General features: G+C 34.4%; 2 protein-coding genes and 1 long non-coding RNA gene across 4 annotated transcripts; 1 reads left to right on the forward strand and 2 right to left on the reverse strand.

Moving 5' to 3' along the window:
* On the reverse strand, positions 4,666-7,507 carry LOC104704154. Its single transcript, XM_010420286.1, has 3 exons — positions 7,375-7,507; positions 6,822-7,283; positions 4,666-6,681 (listed from the first exon to the last, which is right to left on the reverse strand). Exons 1-3 carry the CDS (start codon positions 7,384-7,386, stop codon positions 4,666-4,668), a joined length of 2,490 nt encoding a protein of 829 aa, XP_010418588.1. The 5' UTR covers positions 7,387-7,507.
* On the forward strand, positions 7,861-10,252 carry LOC104699736. Of its 2 annotated transcripts, XR_002032900.1 has the most exons (6): positions 7,861-8,105; positions 8,203-8,662; positions 8,834-8,932; positions 9,075-9,430; positions 9,699-9,764; positions 9,849-10,252. It is a non-coding gene; the product is annotated as an uncharacterized LOC104699736 (long non-coding RNA). The 2 variants fall into 2 exon arrangements; XR_002032899.1 differs by having other exon boundaries at positions 8,203-8,932.
* On the reverse strand, positions 10,389-12,121 carry LOC104699737 (reticulon-like protein B6). Its single transcript, XM_010415080.2, has 5 exons — positions 11,751-12,121; positions 11,350-11,530; positions 11,099-11,240; positions 10,864-10,933; positions 10,389-10,766 (listed from the first exon to the last, which is right to left on the reverse strand). Exons 1-5 carry the CDS (start codon positions 11,914-11,916, stop codon positions 10,600-10,602), a joined length of 726 nt encoding a protein of 241 aa, XP_010413382.1. The 5' UTR covers positions 11,917-12,121; the 3' UTR covers positions 10,389-10,599.

The raw sequence follows: 13,147 nt of genomic DNA on the forward strand, positions 1-13,147 counted from the left end.
CAAGCAGATCAATCAACAATTAATTCATTTCATGTTTCTGATTTTGAAATTGTCCAAATGTATTAACGAATCATATGATGACAAAAGAAGAATTGACTCGATACCTACTGATGCAGGGAAAAACAATCTTCAAAGCCTTATTATTTGATTGATTTAAGTAACAAACACAAAGAGACCAACTCTCTTTTTTTACTAATAAAAGAAGATGAAGACAATGACTTTTTTTTGGTAGAGAGGAAGAGAAAGAGCGGGTTGTGAAGAAGGAGGACAATTTTGGAATTCTCACTTTCTCATGAATGAGGAACCAATTATCAAAATAATATGTCCCGGTTTGTTGTTTGCGTTCGGATAATAATCTTGGTTCGTTAATTTTGGTATTTCTTGGTTCGTTCGACGAAAGTAATATAGTTGTTTGTCTATGTAACTTATGATTGTTTAATTAAAATACAAAAAAAAAAAACGAAGGCTGTATCATAATTGTTTCCGTTTAAATTTAGAATGTAAGTCTTACATTAATTGTTCTGCCAAAATATTTTAAGAACTAAGATCATCCCAATCCAAAGTTGAGAGAATGGGAGTACATTACATTTTTTTATCCAATTTTTAAATTAATTTTATTTTCATAAATTTATGTATACAATACGATTATGTGCATAAAACATAATCAACATTTCACTTGAAATTTTTTTAATAACTTTGATTACTAAAAAATTAGTGTGTAACTAAGGTATACTAATGTATATATCATAAAATTTATTAAATTTCATAAATGATGTTTTTATTAAAATTTAATGAAGTCAAAGAGGTTTAAAGAAACATATAGTTATAACTTAATTCTATGTTGATCTAATATAGTATAACATATACATGTTCTTAAAATAGTATAACATATACATGTTCTTAAAAACTGACATATATTTATTACAAAAAATAATTAGTGATATGTGAGATAATTTCTTATTATTAAGCTATTATATATTTAGCTTTACAAAAGTAAATATTCATAAATATGAAATACATAAAAATTGTGAAATTAATAAATAGTTGACCAATACCAGAAATTAAATATATAATTAGGATACACATTTTATTGAATATTTAAGATTTATTTAATATATCACTATGGGAACTAATTTTGTGATTCTCTACTTTTTTGTAAGGTTTATTGACTTACTGTTAGACTTCCATCACATGATTCCAATGAAGGCATGTAGAAAATGGTTTTGATTACTAATCTTCTTGCTTTTTTAGAAGGAAGCATGTGTAATGGAACATGATTTTAAACTATATAAGATTAGCATTTTAAGTTCTTTTGTTTGGAATGAATTAAAATTAAAATATAATTTAAGAAAAAATTCCGCGGCGTAACACGGGTGTTAACCTAGTCTTATATAATAAAGTAAGGTTTCTTCAAAGTCATGCTCTAAGAAGCTGACAAATGGCATTGTATACTTTTGACATGTGTCATTATAATCAAATTTAAATACACTATTTTTAATATTTACTAAGTTTAAATATATTTTTATACTAAAAATAAATCTTATCATTTTTAATGTCTTTTTAGTAGTTATGTAATTTCCATATAAATTAATTTCACAACCTTTACATCAAAAGATCAATTCATTTATTATAAATAATTTAAAGATATAAAATATGAAATTTCTTAATTTTAGCATAAAAATCAATTCTTTTAGTCTAAATTGAATTCAATATATAAAATAAATTAATTCCAAGATATTTAAAATATGATATTTCATAATTTTGTGCTTAAAGAGCAATTTTTTGTATTTAAAAATAACTTCAAAATAATAATAATCAGAATCACAACTTATGGTATATTAATTCTTTAAAATGTAACCCCATTGATGTTTGACAAAAAAGAAACAAAAAAACAGTCATCATATTAATACACTTTAATGTATTAATTCCCACACAATTTATATTTATTATTGAAATGTAACAATATATAAAACCCATGATGTTTGACAAAAAGACATTGAAAAACATTTCATGATACAAATGAAGTATTATTGCATAAAAAGTTATCTATAAATATCAAGTAAAAGTCTTCATCTAACATCATATTCTATCTCTAAAATAATTTTCTAAATTTTGTACTATCAGTTTTATATTCAACTAAAATAACTCCATTTTTTTTTTCTGGGGTGATTTTTGTAGGTTTTCAAACAAATATGACAAGTCAAAATTTTATAGCATATGCAGTGACCATGTGAAAGATGATTCATCATTAGAAATGACTAGATGAAAAATGTAAAACAAATGGTATCTTCTCACTTTTAGATGAAATTTTTCGTATATCTATCTTCTTTATCTTTAGTTTATACTTCTTCTTCATGTTTTGAGGTTTGCAAATGTTGTTTAACATGTATATTTTGCTAAGTTGCTAAAATTCATATTAGTTTTTAAAAGTGGTTTAGTTTCTCAGTCAAAAAAAAACATAAACATAAACAGCCAAATGATGAACATAAACAGTCTAATGTTCGGCTCTTTCCAGGTTGATACTGATTAATATTATATTCACTTTTTATTTTAATGTGTGGTTGCTTTATTTTATCTTTTTCATTTAGTTTAAAATTTTAATATACAAACATTTTTCATATATGTACACACTTGGTTTCTTTTTGGTCAAGTTTAAAAATATTTATTCTCTACACATGTAGATTAAACATTTATGTACTTTTTCTCCTCACAAAATGGAAAAAAACTTGTGTGCTAAATAGTAAACTACAGTGAGAGTCAAAAGAAGGTGTACAAAATAAATATGTATGTGACTTCATATCATTGTATGTTCTTAAAAAAAATAGCTCATTCATATACGTTAATCTCACTAATTAATCAAAATATTCTCAATTTGATAGCTTTGAAAGTAATGAAAACTTTACAATTTACACATAGACTATATATACAATTTCAAATTTGAAATCTAACAGTCAAATAAATGGTGCATATGATTTTTACAAATTTAAATAAAACAAAAGGTTTATATTGTATATTGATATTTCAATTTGTTCCTTTTGATCAAGTTGACAAAATTATAAGATAAAATTAGTTTTAGATAATATTTCATAAAACCTGATAAATTTTCAATTTACAATTAATATATCTTAGTTACAATATTTATGTTAATTAACATTGCATGTATCTTTAAATAATTAAATATATATTAGTTCCAAAATATTGTGTATTTCACTCCAACTGCTTGTTTAACTCTGCCATTTCTGTTGGAGTCATCATGTAAGGCATTTTCGATAATGATGTTAATCTCGGTTCCAACTCAATCATGAAAAGATCAGGCCGACATAGTGGTAATCCATCCAACAACTAAAACAATCCATGCAACAATTAAAACACATCATCAAAATCTTGAACCAGCCGTAGCTTTTCTCACAGACTCCGACATAACAATAGTAACCAAATAGGCCTCACAATCATTCTTGATCGTCTTCCCTGTCTACATGGCCGATATTATGAGATACCCTAAAGTCGGTCTCACTCTGTAAAATATCAACTTCCCTCCGAGTCGCTCAAGTGCTACTCTTCCCTGGTGACAATCCATATGCACTTTGTACCGATCCAACCAATTCATACCAAAGATAACATCATATAACTCTATAGGACTAATAATCAAATCTACTGGCATTGACCTCTTGCAATCTAAATATCCACACCCCTCGCCCGTCCAAATACCGCCAGTAACTCGCCTCCCGCAACTTTAATGACTCTAAATTGCTCACACGAATCCTCTATGTTTTCAAAATATTGCATATTTTATTACATTTATTTTATCCACGCATCGCGTGGGACTTTTCCTACTACATCATAATAATACTTACGACGAGGACGAGTGATTTTGTTTTAAAACGTAACGACGTTGTTGAGTATTTTAATAAATTAATACGCTAATTTAGTCATGGATCAAAATATTTTATCACTTGTATGTTTCTCTCTGGACGGGAAAAGAAAAGAAAATTAAATTTTCATTAGGTTAAAATCTGACCCAAGAAAGAAAGAAAGAAAGAAAGAAAGATACCTTCGAATTCGATCTTTTTTCCGAGACGAAGATTCATGACAGAGAAAGTAATCAGTGTTTGTTTTGAGGGATTTAGTAGTAAGTGCAGAGAGAGAGAGAGAGAGAGAGAGAGAGAGAGAGAGAATTTGAAGGAGAACTTGAACAAAATCGCTCTCGATGTGCATGAAGATGAAGACGATCTCCAGAGTTACAGTTCCGCCAATGGCAAAAAAGTCCAGTGGTTTTAGGTCAGTTTCGATGATCTTCAGTGGAATCCAGTCGCATGCTCATCATGATTATGATGAGGTAGACGCAAAATTTTACTAGAATGTTAACTCGAATCTGAGAGAGTATACGTGAAATCTTATTATATCAGATTGAGCGGGTATAAGGCAAAAGATTCAGGAATCAGAAGCAGCTATCATCAAAGCCTTATCATTTAATTTTGCAGCTCTTTTAAGAGATAAAACAGGTAATATGCATAATCAACAACTTTTATTTCAGCAAACGTAGTAGTGAGTTATTCATTTCAAACTCTTTTTGAAGCTAGATGGTCTTGTTAAATTTATTTCAAGGTCGCTTAATCATCTGATAAAAATTAAAAAAAAAAACTAACAACAATGCATTCCAAAATATTACAAAAGTTTAGGATCTTTAAGCAAGAAAGCACTAAGTGTATACCTGTGAGTACCGAGGTACTTTTTGTCAAAGCATTTCATAGAGCAATAATAATAGACACTAGGAATTTCATCGAAATAATAGCCAGCGTAGACTTTCAAGATGACAGGAGATATGCAACGACACTTACATTGGTTGCAAAGTGGTCGAGACATACTATTGTTACGAACTGTCATAGAACGTATGTCTTCAATGAGCAACTCTGTCACGTCTCTTTCTGGCTCGAGACCTCGGAAATCTCCGAGCACACAATCGATATGCAAAGCTGTCCCACAATCTTCACACGTGTAAAACCATTTACTTGGATCTGTTTCTTTCTCACAGATATCACACCAATATTTACCACTACTCTGCTTTTCACCGTAACATAATGAAAGAAAGTGATCGTCGACTCTATGCTTCACCACATATGGTAATCGAACACACTTGAAATCCAACACGTACTCACAACTATCTTCAACGCATCTAAGCACATGAGATGCATCTTCGTTACATGCACTGCAGACTCCTCGTGGTGACGTGTAAAATAAGGGATGAGGATGGCTTTTATGTACAAAGGGCTCGGAAACTGAAGCACATTGCGCATCTAATACATGTTCACCAGAGTAGTATTTGAAGCCATTGAAACATACCCCACATGCCTCACATTTAGAACAATTGTAGCGAATTTGAGATAGAATATACGGCTTATTGCTTACCATATGTCGTTTCCGTGTAGGCAAGTTAGCACAACTCTCGTGGAGCTGAAAATTACATAGCATACATTCGTAGAAGGGAGGGTGATAGATAGGATAAGCACATGCCGAGCAAATCTTGCCTTCAACAGAGTAACCATGAGTGTCAAGTACAAGGTTGTGCTTCGTATGGCAGAAATGTTGTATTACGTCTTCATCTATCACCTCGAATGGTTCAATAGCTTCATCCTCTTCAGGTTTGCCTTTCATCTCTTCTCCGTCGGATACATCTTTTCTAGTCGCACATTTGGTATGAAACACAGATTTAGGACATCTCTGACAAGAGTAACCCCCACAAGTCCAATCTGTTTTCTTTTGACAAACTCCACATACGGAATCCACAACACCAAGAAGAGAAACACGAGAAACACGGTGATCGTGCCGGTTGATGTTTATGACCCACGGGAATCCAGAGCAGTCATTGTGGGAAGTGAAATCGCATGGAAGACACACGTAAGGGCTTCGATTTCCATAAAGACCGCAAGTGGTGCAAGTGAAAGAGATCATTTTCGGCATAAGGGTAAGTCTATGGTCATGGATGTTTAGGTCTCGAAGATACAGTGGTGGTGGGTTCAGAACACAACGTAAATCTAAGGTAAAGTTACATGAGGAACAATGGTAAAAAGCTTCGTCAACAATCCCTTTTCCACACAAACGACATTTCCCATTGGAATGAGCGGGTGGTTCACCGTTAAAGAGTTTTAGAGAATGTAAGGAGTGGGAAGGGTGAGTTACCTCTGCAGCATACTTTTTACAACTCGCATGGAATGTCATAAAACACTCAGAACAATTGTAAGAGTATCCATCACCATCTTTTCCACAAGCAGAGCATGTGAAGTGGCGTGGCTTCATCTCTAGCTTGAGTTTACGATCATGGTTCTGAGGAACATCAATGACGTGCGGTGGTGGGTATTTGACACAATCCAAATGGAACCTTAGACAACAAGAGCGACAATAGTAAAATTTGATACCATCCACGATCTTCTCTTGACAAAAATCACATTTCAATTCTTTTCTAGAAGTATTATTGCTGCTTGTAAGAACAAGAGTGATGTTGCACTTGTGAGAAGGGTATTTGATCTCTTTAGCGGGGTTGCTGCATGCCTTGTGGGAGAAATAATCACATTCAGTGCAATAGTAGCCATCACTTATAGTTTCGAATTTGATTCCACAACAGTCACCCATCCTCCCATCTCTCAAAGGTCTCATTGAATGCTCATGAATGGGTAGTACTTCCACCTGCACATGATCCATGACATATGTGAGTTTATGGTTACGGCTGTATAGGTCAGACGTGACGATATATAGTGGTGGTGGAATTGAAAACACAAGAAAAAAATCCAAACTAAAGTTACATGTGAAATAATGGTAAAGCTTACCTCTGCCTCGTATTTTCCACAGTTCACATGGAATGTTAAATTGCATACATGACATTTGTACGAATATCCATTGCCATCTTTTTTGCAAGTAGCGCAGGTGAAGCAGCTTTGCACCATCTCTAACTTGAGTTTGTGGCCATGGTTCTGGGGCACATCAATAACTTCTTGTGGTGGGTACCTGACACACTCCAAATGGAGGTTTAAATCACACATTTGACATCCATAACTATTGATCATGTCCCTGATCTTCTGTCCACATGCACAACATCTCGGAATGATATTGGTCCTAAGAAAAAGTTCAGCCTTAAAACTTTTGGGAATATTAGTGCATATCTCGTGGAAGTAAAAATCACGCTTGTTGCAATAACTTTTAGCTCCGTCTTTTCTTCTGTATATACGCGTCCATCGTTCTTTAAAAGGCGTCATCACATGATGGTGAATTCGTAGTTGCCTATCCATGACCTACGGGATCGGAGTTACAACGACGAAACTTATGTAAATTGGACAAGGAGCGAAGGAACAAATTAAATGAAAATTTGAGTTACATACATACCTTTGAGTTCATTTATATATCGTGATGGAGATTTCGTGTTTCTTAGACACTTCTGTAGGTACTGAATGAGATCTACAAAGACTAAAAAGGAATGGGTCGTCTTATAGAACTAGTATATAGAGTAGAGCGTTGGGAAGACAGAACATTTTTTTTTCTTCTTTTTAATAGTCAATTACTAGTCACATTATTGTTGTAATATATAGTATAAGAAATTTCAGATCTGACACGACAACCACTAACCCATCTATCATGTAATCTATCATGCTAAAGTCCACAGGCAGGATTAGATTTGTAATTTAATTTTTGGTATAGTGTGCAGTCCATGAGGTGTTTCCTTCTGTCACTTGAATTTCATATATGACTAAAGTCTTTCATATAAGTTTATTTATTGACTGACTTATTTGACTTGTTTACGCTGGTTAAAACTTCATATAATCCTAAGGGGGAAGAACCTGTAGATATGCTGGAAGATATATAGAACTAAATTACTGACAGCTTTCCATGATCAACTGATCTAGCTCGAGTTTATGGTCATGGTTTTGAGGAATACCAATGACCTTCGATGGTGGACACTTGGATTGTGCCAAGCCAAGTGGATTTTGAACTCACAACAACGACAAGTATAATGTTGAATAGGATTTGTAACTCTTTAAGAATTTAATTGAGAATTTGAAAGATCCAATTCGAGGTATCCGATCTCTAATGGAATCGAATCACCTGCTCATCATGAGGTATTTTGCTCATAATTAGATTAAAAAAAATATGTAGTTGGGTGTCATGATGATATATAGGTTTGCTTGTTTTCAATTTCTGTAAATTTTTTATTAGATTGAGAGGTATAAAGCAGAGATTAAGAAGCTTCAGGAATGCAACTACTTAAGAGCTGTACTACTGTGGTGAAGCATGTTTGGTATAGAAAAGCCTATCGTGAGATCAAATATAAATATCAAGATTCAAGGAAGCTGGATGGATAATGGCGTTTCTACTTTCGAGTTAGATAGACATCATCATCTACCTTGATAAGAAGATCAGATTCTTTTCTTTGTTGAATTTCTAATACATACATAATAAACCGTTTTCTGCAGTAGTACAAATTGCCTTTTTTTTGTTGCTTTGCAATGTTCTCGTTTGTTTGGTAGATACCAAATTCTAAGCGGTAATCTGGATGACTTTTTAGGACCTTGCAGAGATATGCGAGAAGATAGAACCAAATCGCTGGCAGCTGTTCAGGCTATGGAGCTTGCCAAAGAGCGTGAAAGATTAAGAGATCTGCAGCTATCTCTACAGGGTGGGTATATATTACCTACTTGTAGCTTGGTGCTTCTTTTGTATTCTCACTTGCCTTACTTTCACCAGAGGAGTGAATCTTGCAAGGAGGAACTCGAGTCTCTGAGGTTAGAAAATAACAGAGTCTTTGAGTTAGAATAACTCAAAATTACTTGAAATCAAACACTTGCAGATGAAGTTGAATGGTCGGGAGAGCCATGCTTTTGGAACTGCCATGGAACATCTAAAAGAAGCTAACCAATTTCTGGAGAAAGAAAACAACGAGCTAAAGGTATATTGTGTTTCACACTGCTGAATGGGTTTTGCACACAAATTTTTTGCTATTCTCTCTCTAGCTGTGTGCATGTCTAGTGTCTACTTTGACTTTTGGAATTTGAAAACTTAATTTGATCTGCCTTTTCATCACTTGATAGTTTAAACAAAGTGAGTTAGAAGCTGCTTTAGAAGAGAGCAGGAAGCCAACCAGTAGCCAAGTATTCCCTGACGCCACAGAGGATCGGACCAGGCATTCTAGTGTGGACAAGGATCTTATACCAGAAGGGACTTTATTTTAAACACAGCACTGCTTTCATTAAATGTGGGGCAAGTTTTATCCTTGCTTCTTATGTTTTTTTCCATATTTAACTAGGAGAAGCCTGAAATCTTCCCTGGAAAAGATGAAATGGAGCAATCCTTACAAAGGTTGGAAACAGATTTGAAGGAAACACGACAAGAAAGGGATAAGGCACGGAAAGAACTGTAACGGCTCAAACAACACTTGCTAAAAAAGGTTAGAAGCCTATGTAAGAGCTATTTTTTCACTTGGTCTATTACTGATTTACTGTGAGATCAGTGTCCTCAGTGTCCTATAAAAAGGCAACGATTGTTAAGAATTACTTTCTAACAAATCCTAGGAGTTGGCTGGAAAACGAAATAATTTGCATTCTAATTTCTAATGATCCAAAAGCTAATTATTATGTTTTAACAGATGGCCAGTACTACGCTGAAATCGAAGCTAAGGTTTGGTATTTACAAATTCAAAATCTCTCTTTTTGTAGGAACATTTTGAACGAGAGCTTGCAGTGGCTAAAGACGAGTTGATGAAGCTTTACGCTCGTTTGAAAGTAGGAATATAACTATCATTATCATTTGTTAACTAAGACCTGCCATAACAATATTCATCTGATACTATTTTGCTGTTGCTGAAGGATTCTGATTAGCGGATAGAGTCATCAAATAAAGAAAAGGAAGATGTCACATCCAAATTGTTGCACGCGGAAAAGGTTGCAGCGGAATGGAAAAACAGAGTAAGCAAGGTTGGAGAAGACAATCCAAAAGTACGACGTGTTCTTGAGCATAGCATGACAAGGCTCAATAGAATGTTAATGGAGTCGGATTATCTTGTTGATAGGCAATATCACTTTATATATATTTAGTTTCAGTTATCCTCTGTTTGAATTAGCAGTTCTGATGCAATGGTGAACCAAAATGTCTCTTTGCAGGCGAATTGTTATCAAATTGCTGGTTACATACTTCCAGAAAAGTCATAGCAAAGGTAATAAACATTGGACTGATTCTGAAATCCGGTTTTGAGACATGTATGGTACTGAACTTTGAGGGAGAGTTTAAATGAAATTGAAAAGAAAACGTTCACCATTTTCTTTGTTCAGTAATTTAATGATTTCCTTTTCTTTTTTTTTTTTTTTTTCCTGAAAAGCTTTACCATTTCATGAGCTAAAGACTTATTATCTCTTTTCAATTTTTGATTAACTCAGAATTCACTTAAGAATTAGCCAAAAAGAAAAATAACTTACAAGGAAAAACAAAAATTGTAGTCAAAATAAAAGATATGAAGAAAAGTAACTTTTTTTCTTTTCCGGGCCATGTAAACACGCACAAAAGTGCCCCGAGATACAAAGGAAAACGTCAAGAAAGAGATTGCTTCACTCTAAAGTCTCTCTAACCCAACTTTGCCTTAAGGGAAGCAACAGGAAGCTTAGAAAGAACCTTCTCATCAAACACCATGTAATGTTTCTTCAGCTCCTTCAACGTCTTCTCTGCCACTGGATCTACCTTGTCCTCGTGTTTCTCATACAGCATTGGTACTGTATGCAACACCACAAAACCTGTTGTTTTCACACACGCATACAATTTAGAATCAACAATCGATAATATTCAGTTTTTATACATTTAAAACCTTTTTTTATCGGTATAAGTACTTACAGATGTATATCAGAGTCAAGAAGTTGAACCAGTTGCCCACAACAGAGATTACCCACAGTCCAACAACCACCTGACACACCAAATACATAATAGTTCTTATCACAAAACCCATGATACAAAACGAGGTTATATCTCATAGTCAGGACTCAGGAGGGTTCTCATATGTACATTGAACAAGTTCTTAGGCATAACAAGTGGAAATATCTGCAATAACAAACTGAAGATCAAAACTTACCATCAGAAATTTCTTCAAGTCCCTTCCTAAGGCAATGCTCCTTAGGGTGACAAAGGCCTGGTTCAGCTCGTTTCTCAGTGCAGACGCAATCAAAAGGAAATGTTCCTCTTTAACATTGATTTCAGGAATTTTAGGTGGAGTCCTGAAAAGAAAAGAGTTTTAGAACATTTCAAGCAAAGCAAAGAAATTATTAACAGATATACATAGACTGTAACTTGAAACATGATTAAGGCAACAAGAAAATAGCTTACTTGTTCATAAAGGCATGAGCATTGGACAATAAAAACAGGGCTGCAAGAGCGAATATCAAAATGTGACAAACAAGACTCAAGAAATGATACTCAACCAGTTCAAACAGAACCCATATCGCCGTGGCTACACCAAGAACAGCAGCTGAGAGCTTTTTGTCCCTCCACAAGAACACATCAGCCGCTGCAAACATAATTTCAAACCAATAACAAAACAAATGTAAAACTATAAGATAAAGTCACTGCTTCAAACCACATAATCAATCCAAAATTTAAGATGCAAAGTTTCAGACAGCTCGCATTGTAATCAGCATTTGAATCAGATACGAAATCCTCATATATATAGCAGATCAAGCATCGACAAAAAAGGAAATAAAGAGAGTGAGATTAGAATGAAAACGTACGTAAACCACCACCGAGAACCTTATGAACAGGCTTCTCTCTACCAAACAAACGATATATCTTGGCCTTCAAAGCGGAGGGAGACTCTGGTTTCTCGTGCTCGGAATCAGACGAGGACGATGAATCGTGATCGTGGATCTTGTCCATCAGAGATTCTTCCGTCGCCATTGTCGTCTTTTTTACTTTCTCCGATTTCGATCCAACGTGATGAGAAAGGAAACGAATGGTACTACTGAAATAGGTTTATTAGGCTATTTTTATGCACGACCCTAAAGCTTCGGGACCGGAACCACAAAGATACGTTAACGGCGTTGGTCTTTTCGAAGAAGAAAAAAAAAGGAAAATGAAACTGACGTTAACGTTTAGTGCCTTGAACGTGGAGGCAACGAACCAAAGGATCCGAAAAGGCTAGTGGCCTGGTGCGCTTTTTTTTACTTACATACCTTTCATAAAGTAACCGACAAGTCTAAGGAAACTCTGTACACGTGACGTTCATCGGATCACTGTCGAATAATATCGACGGCTCTCACTCGTTTTTCTAAAAAGCAGTGGACACGACGTCGTCTTTCTTTCGGGAGTGAGAGGAGACAAAGTCTCTATCTCACTTAGAGGCTTTCTATGAGACGTTCTTTTTCACATTCTTTGACTTCGTTAGCACTGCTGTAACACTTTTTTTATATTTAATACACAACAAAATTTGGGGATCAAATTGCTTAGAAAACATATTGTTAAGTCAACGCCACCAATATTTAGGGACATTTTATGTTCAAATCTCAAGTTCCAACTATTTTGTTCCCATCTTTAGAAACATTCATCTCCGACAATTAATCTTATATGTAATTTGATTATATATTTACATATTTGACTTTATTATAGTGTAGTCCGAATCTCAATTAGAACATATGTATGAAGATGAATGCAATCTCGATTATACTTTTAATACAAGACAAAGAATATGTAAAGCAAATCAATCAATTACTATATATTACTATATATGATACCAAGGTGAAAAGATATTATAATAAATGCCACGGAGCAACAAAAAATAAAATAAAAAAGGAAAGATTTATCTTCTGGATCTTCTCCGATCGGCGGCGTACTGAGACAAGGGCACAACTTCCGACAAAGGGGTTGACTGAGGTGTAGTTTGCGGCGTCGGGAGTGGAGAGTTCCGGCAGACGGGACAAGAACCATTGAGCTTAAGCCATGCGTCAAGACAATAAACGTGGAAGTAGTGTTTACACTCAGGCATCATCCTCAACATCTCTTCTTCCACATACTCACATAGACAGATCGAACACGTCGTATCTCTTCCTTCTCCGTCGTGGAATCCATCACCGCCGACGATGGAAGAAGTGATATCTTTAGTGAAATGGAATTTAGGGTAAGAGTTGATGAT

Source organism: Camelina sativa, chromosome 7 (assembly GCF_000633955.1).
Source record: "Camelina sativa cultivar DH55 chromosome 7, Cs, whole genome shotgun sequence".
Lineage (NCBI taxonomy): Eukaryota > Viridiplantae > Streptophyta > Magnoliopsida > Brassicales > Brassicaceae > Camelina > Camelina sativa.

What these genes read in the sequence shown, in the direction of transcription:
- LOC104699737 (XM_010415080.2), bottom strand. Translation starts at nt 11,916, where the DNA reads ATGGCGACGGAAGAATCTCTGATGGACAAGATCCACGATCACGATTCA. An exon ending in GGTTCTCGGTGGTGGTTTAC is followed by an intron (nt 11,531 to 11,750) that starts GTACGTTTTCAT and finishes TTATGTTTGCAG; the next exon opens with CGGCTGATGTGTTCTTGTGG. An exon ending in ACTTGAAGAAATTTCTGATG is followed by an intron (nt 10,934 to 11,098) that starts GTAAGTTTTGAT and finishes TTGGTGTGTCAG; the next exon opens with GTGGTTGTTGGACTGTGGGT.
- LOC104704154 (XM_010420286.1), bottom strand. An exon ending in GTGGAAAATACGAGGCAGAG is followed by an intron (nt 6,682 to 6,821) that starts GTAAGCTTTACC and finishes GATCATGTGCAG; the next exon opens with GTGGAAGTACTACCCATTCA.